The sequence below is a fragment of the Pantherophis guttatus genome, chromosome 7 (assembly GCF_059756535.1).
Source record: "Pantherophis guttatus breed Tessera chromosome 7, ASM5975653v1, whole genome shotgun sequence".
In the NCBI taxonomy this organism is placed as follows: Eukaryota; Metazoa; Chordata; class Lepidosauria; order Squamata; family Colubridae; genus Pantherophis; species Pantherophis guttatus.
In genome coordinates this window covers 86,674,821-86,689,922 of record NC_142069.1, presented here as the reverse complement: position 1 = coordinate 86,689,922, position 15,102 = coordinate 86,674,821, and the positions used below count along the sequence as shown (strand labels likewise).

The window sequence follows — 15,102 nt, the reverse complement described above, 5'->3', positions numbered from 1 at the left end:
GCTCTGACGATCCCAGCTGAGTTGCCTGATCGTCAGAGGCTTTTTTTTTCTTCAGATGAAGAGGTTGTAGAAAAAATGCTTTTAAACGGCTGACGATCCCAGCTGAGCCGCGCGATCATTAGAGGCTTTTTTTTTTTTTTTTTACTTTTAAAAGCATTTTTTCTTCAACCTCTTCGGCAGGAAGAGTTGTAGAAAAAATGCTTTTAAAAGTAAAAAAAAAAGCCTCTGATGATCGCGTGGCTCAGTTGAGCGGGGGGGGAGGGGCAGAGATTTTTGTTACCGGTTCTCCGAACCACCTGCCGCCATCACTACCGGATCGGGTGATCCGGTCCGAACCAGGAGCATTTCACCCCTGGTATAATTGCTTACTTGAAGATAGAAAATCATAGAATTTGAGGGAACATTTTTTGGAGAATACACCAAGCTCTTTAGTTTCATGTTTAATTTATATTCAAGTTCTATTCTTTCATAAACATAGAAGATAACACAAGAAAGTCACCATCTCGGAATGTGGCCACCAGAAAGTGTTTTCTGGTTTAGGAGAGGCTGACTGGCAAGAGTAGGGAATCTTATAAATCTTATAAATCAAACTGGATCGAGAAAGGCAAAAAGGCAGTGCGACTCTACATTATTTTGATTTTTGGGCTGTTTTTCCCTATCAGATGCTTTGAATGGGGGGGGGATGTAATGTTTTTAAATAAAAAATAAACCATCTAGATCCGTGATGGCGAACCTATGGCACACGTGCCACAGGTGACATGTGGAGCCATATCGGTGGGCACGCGAGCATTGCCCTAGCTCAGCTCCAGCTTGCATGCGCGCCCCAACCAGCTGATTTTCGGGCCGTGAAACAGGCTGTTTCCGGCCTCCAGAGGGCCTCCAAGGGTGTGGGAGGAAGGCCGTTTTCGCCCTCCCCAGGCTCCTAGAAAGCCCCTGGAGCCTGGGGAGGGCAAAAAACAGCCTATCGGGCCCAGTGTGTGCCAAAAGCGTGGGAAGCGTGGGGGGGGTGCATTGAATTATGAGTGTGGGCACGCACTCGCGCAATCCCCCCACGCTCTTCATGCTTTTGGCACGTGGCGGCAAAAAGGTTAGCCATCACTGATCTAGATTAAACAGGAAGTGTTGCAATAATTACCTTTCTGGACTTTAATATCAGCCAGAATATATATACGGGCATCCTGATATGCTAATCCTAAATAGGCAAAGATTCTATTTCACGTTGAAAGCATACTTACCCATATTACTTCTTTCTTTGCTTTCTTCTTTTCTGTATTAAAAAAAAAAAAAACAAGCTGCTTTTTCTAACCTTTCACTTTATGAAATGAGCAAGAGTTAAAAGTATCCAATCGAATTACATTCTGCCTACCTGAATTAAGTAGAACCAGTGGAGGGTTTCAAATTTTTTTACTACCGGTTCTGTGGGTGTGGCTTAGTGGGCGTGGCATGGCTTGGTGGGCGTGGCGGGGAAAGGATACTGCAAAATCCCCATTCCCTCCCCAATCCAGGGGAAGGTTACTGCAAAATCCCCATTCCCTCCCGATCAGCTGGGACTCGGGAGGCAGAGAATAGATGGGGGCGGGGCCAGTCAGAATTTTTACTACCGGTTGTCCGAACTACTCAAAATGTCCGCTACCAGTTCTCCAGAACTGATCAGAACCTGCTGAAACCTATCTCTGAGTAGAACTTACTACATAAAACCAAGAGTAGAAGAAGTTACATAGTCGGGCAACAAAATATTTGCAAACAATCAATTAAGCTCAGAGAGCAACAAGGACTGCCCATTACAAGCCGTATATTCTACACATATGACAGTCCTTGACTTACAACTGGTCATGTAGGAACTATTCAACTATTCAAAGCTATGCCAGACCTCCTAAAAAGTAGTTATAAACTGGTTCTGAAGTTCTGAGGGCTCCCTCACAGTCATGTGACCACAATTTGGGCACTTGTTTGTTTGTATCCTGCCATTATTATTTTTATAGATAACTATCATCATACCTAATACTCTTTCCTCCTCCTATTTTCCCCATAACAACCACCCTGTGAAGTAGGCTGGGCTGAGAGAGAGTGATTGGCTCAAAGTCGCCCAGCTGGCTTTCATGGCTAAGGCGGGACTAGAACTCACCGTCTCCTGGTGATTGGCCCAAAGTCATCCAGCTGGCTTTCATGGCTAAGGCGGGACTAGAACTCACCGTCTCCTGGTGATTGGCCCAAAGTCATCCTGCTGGCTTTCATGGCTAAGGTGGGACTAGAATTCACCATCTCTTAGTGATTGGCTCAAAGTTGCCCAGCTGGCGTTCATGGCTAAGGCGGGACTAGAACTCACCGTCTCCTGGTGATTGGCCCAAAGTCATCCAGCTGGCTTTCATGGCTAAGGCGGGACTAGAACTCACCATCACCTAGTGATTGGCCCAAAGTCATCCAGCTGGCTTTCATGGCTAAGGCGGGACTAGAACTCACCGTCTCCTGGTGATTGGCCCAAAGTCACCCAGCTGGCTTTCATGGCTAAGGCGGGACTAAAACTCACCATCTCCTGGTGATTGGCTCACATTCACCCAGTTGGCTTCCATGGCTAAGAGTGCTTGAACTCGCAGCCTCCTACTTTCCCTTAACCACTAGGCCAAACTAGATTCTTACTTGGCGACCATCATGCATTTACGGCCTTTTGCAGTGTCTTGTGGTCATGTGACCACAATTTCCGATATTTTTGCTTAAAAAAATTCAGTGTTTACTTCCAGTTTTCAGCAAAAAAACCACCCCAGAGCAAACAATGAGTTCACTTAATGACTTCTGCAAAACAAGGTCATAAAATTGGATCGGCCACATGAGCAACTTGTTTTACGACCATCATGGCTTAGGGATGCTCCATTACAGTTGTAAGTCTAGGACTGCTTGTATTCTGTTCTATTAGATTTTAAACTCTGTGATTCTAGGTCAAACTGCACTAAAATCATACGTACTTTGAAAACATTATGCCTCTTATTAACAACGCGGCCGTGTTTTAAGAATAAGAAAAGCAAACAAGAAAATACATACCTGGCATGTCCAACCTGTCATAAATTTAAAAAAAAATATATTATTATTGCAAAAACGGTCATTAGGCAATACAGTAAACAAAGCTGAATTGAAAAGTTATGGGCAGCAATGACTTCAAATTTCGGAGGATTGTTTCAATCTCGTTAAGAAATATGGATTATTTATTTATTGCAGAACAAAAGGACATGGATGCACACGGCAAACATCGTATTATAATTGCGTTATTATTTGCAGGTTTTCTTTAAGCTACTTAATGAGAACCCAGATCGTTGGGGGAAATATGCTGGTTGTTGTGGACTGTCGGCCATCAGCCCCTCCAACAGCCGAATCAGAGGAGGGAGAGGAGGAGGTGTGGGAGTCAGAGTCAGCATCAAGGCAACCTGAGAGCTCCGAGGGGGAAGAGGGAATGGAGCTGGCAGAGAGAGAGGCAGAGCCTGGGCCGTCAGATGGAGAGTCAACAGCCCCCAGGTCTGGAGGTGGCTGATGAGGAAGAGGAGGAACAGCTGGGTCCAGTGCCTGACGCACGGATGCACAGAAGGCAGAGGAGAGGAGAGCAGTGGAAATCTATGGGCCGGTCCTTGGGAAGGAAGAGCCATCGCTGCTAGCGAAGCCCCACTCTAGCTCTGGTGATGTTGTGGCCCCGCCCTCTGAGCCTATCCCATCGGAGGAAGAAAGCTCCGAGCATGAGGAAGAGGAGTCAGCCAGGCCTCCCTCTCCAGGCCCTTCCCCTCTGGCACTGTCTCAGGTGCCGGCCGAGGGAGAGGAGATTAGCAGGGAGACAGGTGTCTCGGATGAGAGTGAAGGAGAGACATCATTCCTGGACGCACGCCTCCGAAGGCGTGATAAACGATTGCAGCAGCTCAGGAGGCGTGCTAGGGATTAGAACTGAGTCACTGGACCACACCCCAGAGACTATATAATAGAGGGTGGTGGCCAGTGATCCCTGTGACGAACAAAAATAAACCTTGGATAGTCACTAGAGCATCGTCCGAAACTGCTGAGAGGAATATTTATTTTTGTTGGACTCTTGTACGCTGAGTATCTTATCTTTCTGTTTCTGTGGAAATAAAAGCACTTGGCAGACGGTGTGTATATCGCTGCCAAGTTGGAGATAAAGACCTGGGTGTGTGCCAAGTGCTTCCTTAACCCTCGGCTGGCTGTGTTTGTGTGTGTGTGTGGACGGGGACAGATCAGGGGATAAAAGGCAGGGGGTGGAGATGAATAGATGTGGCAGACAACTATTCATCTCCCGGCCGGACAGACTTGTTAGCCTGCAGTGAGAGAGAAACTTTTTGTTGGGGCTGCCAGCGCTCCTAATTAAAGGAATCTTTGAGTTCACTTCAGAGGGTTTGTCGTGTTTGAGGAGCTGAGTCCAAACACTGGCTCTGTAAACTGCTTTGTTAATTTTAAATCTTAGATCAGTGGTCCTCGACCTTTTGGGTATCAGGGACCGGTTCTGTGGAGAGAGGTTTTCCCGCGGACCGGAGGGGGTGTGGTTTTGTGGGCCGCCTGCACCCCGTGGATGGGGCTTCGCTTGTTTGCATGGTCCGGTTTTTGGCACGCCGTGGCCCTGTGCCGGTTCACGGACCTGGGATTGGGGACCCCGTCTTAAGAGAGTGCTATAAAGCAGTATGAAGCGGTATATAAGTCTAAGTGCTGTTGCTATTGCTACTTACAGTCGTTTTGTGTCCGCTTTGGGTTTCGGTGGGCAACAGGAACGGAGGTATTTTGCCAGCAAAACGGTTAGATAGCCGAGCAATCCCAGCAGCAATAAACTGCCAAGGAGTGTGAAAAACGGCACATACCAAGCCGATCGAGCATAAACGTTTTCTTTGCTGGTCACGATGGTCACAGCAGGCTTGGAAGGAAGAAAAAAAATGGGGTGTTGGAAACAAAATTGTTCTAATTGTTCTAGCAAAAAAACAAAACAAAAAAAAAAAACAGCAGTCTCAAAAGAAAAAAATGGAGAGCTCATTTGACTATTAACGTATTTAGGAACACTGATTTTAAGGTAGTACAGGTAGACCTCAATTTACAATAATAATAATAATAATAATAATGATAATGATAATGATAATGATAATGATAATGATAATGATAATGATAATGATAATTATGATAATGATAATGATAATAATTTTATTTCTATACCGCCTTTCTCCCGAAGGACTCAGGGCGGTGTACAGCCTATTTAAAAACACAGACAAAACAACAATTAAAATTTAAAATAATTAAATAAATTTGGCTCAGATTTAAAACCCCCAAAAATTTAAATACCCCAATTTAAAACTATTGTGTTGATAGTCCGGCCTGGCGGAACAACAGGGTCTTCAGTGCGCAGCGAAACACCCGGAGGTCGGAGATCTTACGTATTTCCGGGGGCAGTTCGTTCCACAGGGCTGGGGCTCCCACAGAGAAGGCCCTCCCCCTGGGTGTCGCCAGCCAACATAACTTGGCCGATGGCACCCGGAGGAGACCCTCTCTGTGGGAGCAAACTGGTCGGTGGGAGGCTACTGGTGGCAGAAGACGGTCTCGGAGGTACCCGGGTCCTATGCCATGGAGCGCTTTAAAGGTGGTAACCAACATCTTGAATCACACCCGGAAGACCACTGGGAGCTAGTGCAGCTTGCGCAGGAGGGGTGTCACGTGGGCACAACGGGTTGCGCCCATAACCACCCGCGCGGCCGCATTCTGGACCAGTTGGAGCCTCTGAGTGCTCTTCAAGGGGAGCCCCATGTAGAGAGCATTACAATAGTCCAACCGGGAAGTAACAAGGGCGTGAGTGACCGTGCGCAGGGCGTCCCGGTCCAGAAAGGGCTGCAACTGGCAACTTTGTTTAGTGATCTTTACAACGGCACTGAAAAAAGTGTCTTATGACCGTTTTCACACTTACAACCATTGCAGCATCCCCATGGTCACGTGATGAAAATTCGGAGCCTTGGCGACTGACTCATATTTATGACGGTTGCAATGTCCCAGGGTCATGTGATTACCTCCTTTTGTGACCTCCTGACAAGCCACGTCCATGGGGAAACCACATACTTACACTTAACAACCATGTTACTGTTCTGCCCCAGCTACGGACCCCAAAGAATGCAGCACACACAAAGTCTGACAAACCTTAGTTTACTAAATTAAATTAGTCTTTTTCAAACAAAGGCTCTTAATTAACTTTCTTAACAGCCTATAAGAATCCAAAGAATAAATAATCATAATCTTACTAGGATTGGCAGAAAGCCCAGAAGCAATTTGCAGGAAACTGATAAAAGAACTAAAACCAAGACATGAAGGAGAGTGAACGAAGTTGTTCCCTGCAAATTGCCTCAGTCGTCATCCTTCCTTAAATAGGCTACGGGAGTGGCCAATTAGCCCCAAGCCTTACTCTAGAGGAGACCTCCTCCTGAGGAGCCACTCCTGCCTTTTGGCAGCTCTGCGCTCCCGTGCATTGAGAAGAGGCTCCTCCTCTTCATCCTCTTCACTTAAAGGAGCTTCTGGAGGTTCTGAAGGCCCTGGCTGAATCTCTGCCTCTGGCACCACATCTTCTCCAGCCTCCTCATTGTCCGACTCGAGTGCCAGCTGCACAGGCTACTGGCGCAGCACCACACCAGCCTCCTCGTTGTCGGAAGCAGCTACTAGATGCACAGGCCTCTGATGGGCCACAACACTTACTCACTTAGCAACTGCAGTGATTTGCTTAACAACTGTGTCAAGGAAGATCGTAAAATGGGGAAAAATTGACTTAACTGTCTTGCTTAGCGACAAAATTCTAGGCTTATTTGCGGTCGTAAGTCAAGTCATAATGTATATCATTATGACAGTAAATAAATCAATAAATAATCCAGACTATCAGCGTATTACTTTCATCCCAAATCAAATTAGTATAAAAGTTCAAACTTACTGTTGTAGGAATCACAGTGGTTGGATCTGGAATAACTCGGATGGTTAATTTTACTGTGCCGTTTTGAACCCGGACTGAAGTTCTTTCAGAACTTGTTAACAGATTATCATCTGTTACGGAAACCAACAGCCGGTATTCCCAGATTTTGTCCACTCCTGACGTATAATCGAATGGATTGGTCAGGACTAACCTCGAGATATTAGAACCGGCCTTTGGTGAGAAGTCAAAATGGTTATTGACGTTACCTAAAAGCAGAGCCAGAGACCAAACGAGTAAAGATAAATGAAGTTTAATTCACTGGAAGATGGTGGATATGATACCAAATAAAAAGCTGGCTAGAAGAAATTCTAACGATTAAAATAGAAGCCAAACCAGATTTTTTCTTATTGGGAATGACAGATGGTAAATATAATAAAAATGTAACCTACCTAATATTACATATATTAACAGCTGCAAGAATAGCATTTGCTCAGAAATGGAAGAGTAAAGAAGAAGAAGTGTTATGTAAAATCTTCAATTGTGCAGAAATGGACAGATTCACTTTGGAACTCAAAAATAAAAAGGGAAGGGGAAGGTTACTGCAAAATCCCCATTTCCTCCCAATCAGCTGAGACTCAGGAGGCAGAGAATAGATGGGGCCAGTCAGAATTTTTACTATTGGTTCTCCGAACTACTCAAAATTTCCACTACCGATTCTCCAGAACTGGTCAGAACCTGCTGAAACCCACCTCTGACGTATACTTGACAAAGTGTCAGTGGCTTTTCTAGCTTCTTGCAGGTTAAAAAGGTGGTAGGTTGCAAGTAGGAAACCATTTTTTCAATTACATATAAAGTAATTCTTGGTATGAACAGAATGAACAATATCACTCTCGAGCAAACTGTAAGTTTGGATTGTAGTGTCACCTCCTGCATTGAAAGGATTTCTTTGGGTATTGATACAAATACATAAATTTAGGGAGCATCTTGCCTTTATTATTTTTACAAATAACTCAGGTCAAAATGGTAGCTATTGAAGAGGGAAGTCTTCCAAGTAAAACAAGGAAGTCCAGTTGCCTCTTGAAAAAGCACTTTTGGGACGGCATGTGTTATAAAATATATTCTACCAGCAACTACCCTGTTTCAGAGTTGGGTTTCAGCAGGTTCTGACCAGTTCTGGAGAGCCGGTAGCAGAAATTTTGAGTAGTTTGGCGAACCGGTAGTAAAAATTCTGACTGGTCCCACCTCCATCTATTCTCTGCCTCCCAAGTCCCAGATGATCGGGAGGAAATGGGGATTTTGCAGTATACTTCCCCTGGATTGGGGAGGGAATGGAGAGTTTACAGTATCCTTTCCCTGGAGTGGGGTGGGAATGGAGATTTTACAGTACCCTTCCCCTGTCACGCCCACCAAGCCATGCCACGCCTACCAAGCCATGCCACACCCACCAAGCCACACCCACAGAACCGGTAGTAAAAAAATTTGAAACCTACCACTGCCATTTCCCCGAAAATAAGACCCAACCAGAAAATAAGTCCTAGCATGATTTTTCAGGATGCTCGTAATATAAACTCTATTCCCAAAATAAACCCGTTAAGATTGTCAGCCAGATGGATGCATTTAGTACCGTATTTCCCCAAAAATAAGACCTAACCCAAAAATAAGACCTAATGTGTCTTTTGGAGCAAAAATTAATATATGACCCCATCTTATTTTCAGGGAAACATGGTAATGAGATAAGATATTCAAAGATGAAGTATAAAATACCTGACGTGATAGTATATCGGAATGACTTTGGGCTTGAATCCCGATCCACGCAGCTAATACTGAAACGATTAATAATGCCCAAGCTTAAATCCACTGGCACTTCCAGCAACTGTCCATCTGGGGTGCATATAGGTGGTTCATCGTTTGCTTCAAGAACGTTTATTATTACCTAAAGAAATATTTAAAGAAATATTTGAAGGAACCGTGGTGGCGCAGTGGTTAGAATGCAGTATTGCAGGCAAACTCTGCCCACTGCCAGGAGTTCGATCATGACCGGCTCAAGGTTGACTCAGCCTTTCAACCTTCCAAGGTTGGTAAAATGAGGAGCCAGATTGTTGGGGACAACATGCAGAGGTGGTATTCAGCTGGTTATGACCGGTTCTAGCGAACCGGTAGCGGAAATTTTGAGTAATTCAGAGAACCAGCAAATACCACCTCTGGCTGGCCCCGCCCCCAATCTATTTGCTGCCTCCCGAGTCCCAGATGATCGAGTCTCAGCTGATCAGCTGGGTCTTCTGTTGCCCTTCACAGGAGAACGGAACTGGAAAGCAGGTTAGTGGGGTGGGATAGAAATGGAGATTTTACAGTATCCTTCCCCCTGGAGTGGGGTGGAATTGGAGATTTTGCAGTATCCTTCCCCCTGGAGTGGGTGGAAATGGAGATTTTACAGTATCCTTCCCCTGGAGTGGGGTGGGAATGGAGATTTTGCAGTATCCTTCCCCTGGAGTGTGGTGGGAATGGAGATTTTGCAGTATCCCTCCCCTGCCACCCCCACCAAGCCATGTCCACAGAACCGATAGTAAAAAAATTTCAATCCCACCACTGGCAACATGCTAACTCTGTAAACCGCTTAGAGAGGGCTATAAAGCACTATGAAGCGGTATATAAGTCTAAGTGCTATTGTTATTGCTGTTGCTAAACAAAAATATGAAGAGTCTAGAATAGGGATCCCCAACCCCCGGTCCATGGACTGGCACCGGGCTACGGCATGCCAGGAACGAGGTCACACAAACAAGCGAAGCTGCATCCGTGGGATGGAAGCAGCATGCAAAACTACACCGACTCTGGTTTATGGAAAAACCTTTCTCCACGGAACCAACCCCTGATGCCCCAAAAGTTGGGGGTTCCTGGTCTAGAAGAAAGTTTTCTAATCTACAGGTTCAGGGCTGGCTCTTGCAGTAGATGCAACAGAGCACTTGGTCTGAGCAGCGGATGCTAAGGAACAAGAAGTCACGGCAAGTTGTTAGAGGACCAACAGCTTGGAATAAAACCTATTGTAATTTATCACCTTGAGGAAATAGTTCAAGGAGAAGCAGCAACCCTTTATCCTTCACCTAAAGCAACATAATGTCTTAACGTCTTTGATCTTGGGAGATCACATGCAGCAGTGGGTTTCCAATATTCTTACTACCTGTTCGCCCCACGAGCGCAGGCACGCTTCGTGTGTGTGTGTGCCTTCCGCGCATGTGCCTGGCCTTGAAAATGTGCCTAAATAGGATGGCATAGAGCTGGGGCAGAGGGGCAGGCCCATCCGCGATCTCTGGTTCGCTTGAACCGGTACGAACCGGTTGGATGCCACCTCCGATCACATCCACTTCCATCCAGCTTTCCGTACAACACAGTATTATATATTCTAGTAATATATTCTCTTTTTAAAATATTTTTTTTTATTATTTAAACATAAAAGAACATCAAAATACAAATGAATTGTAGCAGGAGAGCAGAAGAGCAGGCAGAGCTGGGGGATGGAGTTAAATGAGTCATCAGCCTAGAGTTGTTACGTTGTTACAAATGGTCTGAATCCAACCCTATTTGAATTCCTTTGACCCTTATCTGGCGCTAATTTAGTACTGAACTTTAATTAACTAGGGCAGTGGTGGCTAACCTTATTGCCACCTCATGCCAGGAGGGGGGCGGCGGGGGAGGTTCGCGCACGTGTGTGCCCACACCCATAATTCTATGCCGCCCCACCCTGCGCATGCACGTGCAACCCCTCCTCCCACCCCCACTCCTGACACGCGATGGCCAGGTAGGCCTGTTTTTCTTTCTCACCTGGCTCCAGATCCTTTCTATGCATCTGGGGAGGGCGAAAACAGCCTTCCCCACTCCCTCGGAGGCCCTCCGGAGGCCTGAAATGGCCCATTTCCCAACTCCCAATGGGACAGGAAGTGACTTTTTTGCTGTTCCCAGCCTCCAGAGCCTTTCTAGGAGAGGCCTTCCCTCCCCCCCAGGCCCTCTGGAGGCAGGAAACAGCCTGTTTCCCTACCTCTGGTGGGCCCAGAAGGCCTGAAAATCAGCTGGCCAGCGCGCGCATGCACGCCAGAGCTAAGCTGGCGTGCCCACTGATATGGCTACACGTGCCATCTGTGGCACGCATGCCATAAGTTCACCATCACAGAACTAGTTTCTTGTGGATCAAGAAATCTTTTTAACTGCAACTTAATGTATGATCCTGACTGTTTGTGACAACTCGTAACAATTCTAGGCTGATGTTTTGTTTAACTCCACCCCAGTGGTGGGTTGCTCCCGGTTGTTCAGGTAGTAAAAGCAGCGGGAGGTTCCGCCCACCCGCCTGGACATCATAAATGATGATCTGCGCATGCGCGCTCCCATTGCGAACCAGTAGTAAAGGTAAGTAGAACCCACCCCTGCTCCATCCCCACCTCATCCTCCCACCTCAGTGCACATTTTGCTTCTACAAATGCCACTTCCGGCAAGTCCTACTGTGTTTACCATAAAGAGGCAAGAAAAGTAGATCGCAAAGGACAATAAACCCTGTTTTAAGCTCGCTAGTTTACTCACGGAGGAATTTCCAATCCTGCCATCGTTGTCAGAAGCTTGGACTACAAGAGTGTGTACCCGCTGTGTTTCATAGTCTAATCGCTTTGTGTTCTTCAAACTGCCCAACTGTGAATCAATTACAAATAAATCTGTGACACCCCCGCCGCTCTTTCCGGACAAAATGGAGTAAGAAATTCTGGTGGGAGGCAAATCCTTGTCAGTAGCGAGCACTGTTCCGATCAAAGAGTTTGCTGAAATGAAACAGCAGCACATTAAGATGGCACGCAGGTAGTTTTAGAGTGTGTGTGGTGTGTTTAGAGATTGTGCAGCCTTCAGAAATTTTTCTAAAACAGGGCTTCAGACCAGGGGGTCAAAAAAGTCAAAATGGTAGCTACTGTGTGGTCAAACCCTGACCCTGTCAACTCGCAAAACATCCCTGGCCTGCTCTCGAGTTGCCATAGGCCGGGGGGAATGGGAAATTGGTGAAACTGCACAGCAGCCAAAAACAGATGTACATTCCACGCTTATCTCCCTCAAGGTTGTATCCCAGGGATACCTACAGCAGTCGAAGGGGAGTGACCTCTACAATCTACGAAATTGCTCCGTTGCTAATGTGATTGATGACACACCTTGGACGGAGGGGGGAAACAGGGTCATACTTGGAGCGTAAATTACGTAGGGTCAGAGCTGGCTGCACTTGGGAATGTGCCAACATGAAGCTGCTAATAAATGACTGGATTTCTTTTGAAACTTGGCTCAAGACTCATGATTTAATTATTAGGGCATCCGTCGGAACCTTGAAAGACCCGTTTTTAACACAAATCTATAAAGCAAGGGTACCCATGTGACTCAAGCCACATTCTTTATTTTACAGCAGGGATATCCAACCTTGGCAACTTTAAGACTTGTGGACTTCAACTCCCAGCATTTAAGCGCAGATCCGGGATCCTCCGTATCTCCGGGGGGAGCTCATTCCAGATGGTAGGTGCCCCCACAGAGAAGGCTCTCCCCCTAGGGGCCGCCAGTCGACACTGTTTGGCTGACGGCACCCGGAGGAGTCCCTCTCTATGAGAGCGTACTGGCCGGTGGGAGGCTATTGGTGGTAGTAGGCAGTCCCGTAAATAACCAGGTCCTAAGACATGGAGCGCTTTAAAGGTGGTAACCAAAACCTTGAAGCGCACCCGGAAGACCACCGGGAGCCAGTACAGCTCGCGCAGGAGAGGTGTTACATGGGAGCGCCATGTCGCTCCCATTACCATCCGCGCGGCCGCACTCTGCGCCAGTTGGAGCCTCCGGGTGCTCCTCAAGGAGTTGGACAGAAATATCCTTCTGGGTTCTGCTCCAAGTGGGGAAAAAGACACTGGAAACATGGAGACTGCTTGGAAAGATGGTTTAATGGTGGACAGGATCACATGGCTTGAGTTCCTGAACAGAAAAGGGCAGATACAGCGAGTCCCTGGGTTTTATGCCCTCTCTGACTTTGAACTTCCTGGGGCCCAGAAAGAGTATCCTGATTGGTTGTCAGACTTCCAGGGGATGGGGGTCTTAGCTAGCCCTGCTGGCTGATGTAATCTTCCCAGGTGCCATGTGGTCAGTTTCTGTTGCTAGATGGGCCCCATTATCTTGCAGATGAGGTCCATTGACAAAGATTGAGTTTCTGCCTCTGGCCCATTAACAAAAGGGTGGGGGCAGGAAGGTGGGAGCTGATTTGTCTTTAAAACATGCTTCTCCATTTCTCATCCAAGGAAACATAATATTCTGCCTTTTTAATATTTCCCAAAATATTTCATTCTTCTAGGAAAGGGGTAGGTGCTAACTTCCTACAATCCGAAAAATACAGTACATTGCGATAGTAACAGATTTTTGTGTGTTTTCTTGATAGCCAGAAAGTTTAAAAAACTTTTTTTTTTAATAAATAAAATATATTAGATTCTGAAGAAGGTTCAAACACTTCATTCCAAAGGTTTATTTGGTCTTAAAGAAACATTCACCCCAATAAAACTAACTGTGTGGCTGATATGGAACAAGGGGGTAGAATCAGCATTAATTTGAGAGAATTCTATTTTACAGGCTTGTAAATTTCTGAAAAAGCCATCGTAACTTACCTGGTACTATTTCAGATACGTTAAAAATGTACAAAGAGCTACCAAAGACTGGATCAAACTCGTTCACCGGTTGAATGTTGATATAAATGTAGATTAGTTCTGTAAATACAGCAAGTAAGAAAAATGTGAAAGATGACACAGAAATATTAGACTCATTTAAAGATAATTTTTTTCCAGAAAAAGAGTTAGGGAAGAAGGGGACAAGAAGGAAAGTTAATACTAACCAGAAAAGAAAGGGTCAGAAACATCTTGGATGACGGTATTCAGAATATATTGTCTCTGCACGCTTCCGTCTGTTGTATTTTCCAAATCTACATTTCCTATAAACTTAAAGGAACAAACTTTTACAGGTAGTCCTCGAATTATGACTGCAATTGAGCCCAAAATTTCTGTTGCTAAGCGAGACAGTTGTTAAGCGAATTTTGCCTCATTTTATGACTTTTCTTGCCACAATTGTTAAGTGAATCATTGTGGTATTTAAAGTTAGTAAAACGGTTGTTAAGTGAATCGGGCTTCTTCGTTGACTATGCTTATGAGAAAGTCGCAAAAGGGGATCACATGTCCCCTGGACACTGCAACCGTCATAAATGTGAGCTGATTGCTAAGGGTCCAAATTTTGATCATGTGATCATAGAGATGCTGCAAAGGTCGTAAGTGTGAAAAATGGTCATAAGTTCCTTTTTTCAGTGCTGTTGTAACTTTGAACACCCATTTAATGGACTGTTGTAAATTGAGGATTACCTGAATTTGATTGCCATATTATTTTTCCTTACTGTGATTTTTTTCTAATGTTTTTCAACAACTTCTGAATCACTCCAGAGCTGTACAGGCAGGGGTGAAATGCTCCCGGTTCGGACTGGATCACCTGATCCATTAGAGATGGCGGCGAGTGGTTCAGAAAACCGGTAGCAAAAATCCCTGCGGCCCCCCCCCACCATGCCCAACTGAGCTGCCCGATCATCAGAGGCTGTTTTTTTTTTTAACTTTTAAAAGCATTTTTTTCTACAACCTCTTCCAACGAAAAAATGCTTTTAAAAGTAAGAAAAAAAGCCTTTGATGATTGCACAGCTCAGCTGAGATTGTCAGAGGCTTTTCAAAGCATTTTTTTCTGCAACCTCTTGGCCGAAGAGATGGTAAAAAAAATGCTTTGAAAAGTCTCTGATGATCCCAGCTGAGTTGCCTGATCGGCAGAGGCTTTTCAAAGCATTAGAAAAAATGCTTTGAAAAGTTTTTTTAAAAAAAAAAAAGTTGGCCACGCCCACCCGTCACATTACCCCCACCACCACCAAGCCACGCCCACAGAACCGGTAGTAACGAATTTTACATTTCACCCCTGGGTACACGAATTGTAGTCCTTAAAAAACCATGGTGATACAGGCAATCCTTGATTTACAATCTTTCATTTAGTGACCATGTGAAGTTGCAATGGCATTGAATGCAGTGACTTACAACTGCTCAATATCAGGATCACGTAACTGTAGGGACACTGCAACCATCATAAGTGGAAGGACAGGTCGTAAGTCTCTTTTTTTCAATGCA

General features: G+C 45.5%; 1 protein-coding gene across 1 annotated transcript in view; it reads right to left on the bottom strand.

Moving 5' to 3' along the window:
* Positions 1 to 15,102, bottom strand: part of CDHR3 (cadherin related family member 3) — a 38,020-nt gene that overhangs the window by 3,610 nt on the left and 19,308 nt on the right. Inside the window, exons 10-17 of the mRNA XM_060692682.2 lie at positions 13,788 to 13,890; positions 13,564 to 13,662; positions 11,480 to 11,709; positions 8,678 to 8,846; positions 6,935 to 7,179; positions 4,713 to 4,894; positions 3,037 to 3,050; positions 1,236 to 1,267 (exon numbers count right to left, since the gene is read on the bottom strand). Coding sequence (XP_060548665.2) covers positions 1,236 to 1,267; positions 3,037 to 3,050; positions 4,713 to 4,894; positions 6,935 to 7,179; positions 8,678 to 8,846; positions 11,480 to 11,709; positions 13,564 to 13,662; positions 13,788 to 13,890 — 1,074 coding nt within the window. The remainder of the gene's footprint in view (positions 1 to 1,235; positions 1,268 to 3,036; positions 3,051 to 4,712; positions 4,895 to 6,934; positions 7,180 to 8,677; positions 8,847 to 11,479; positions 11,710 to 13,563; positions 13,663 to 13,787; positions 13,891 to 15,102) is intronic.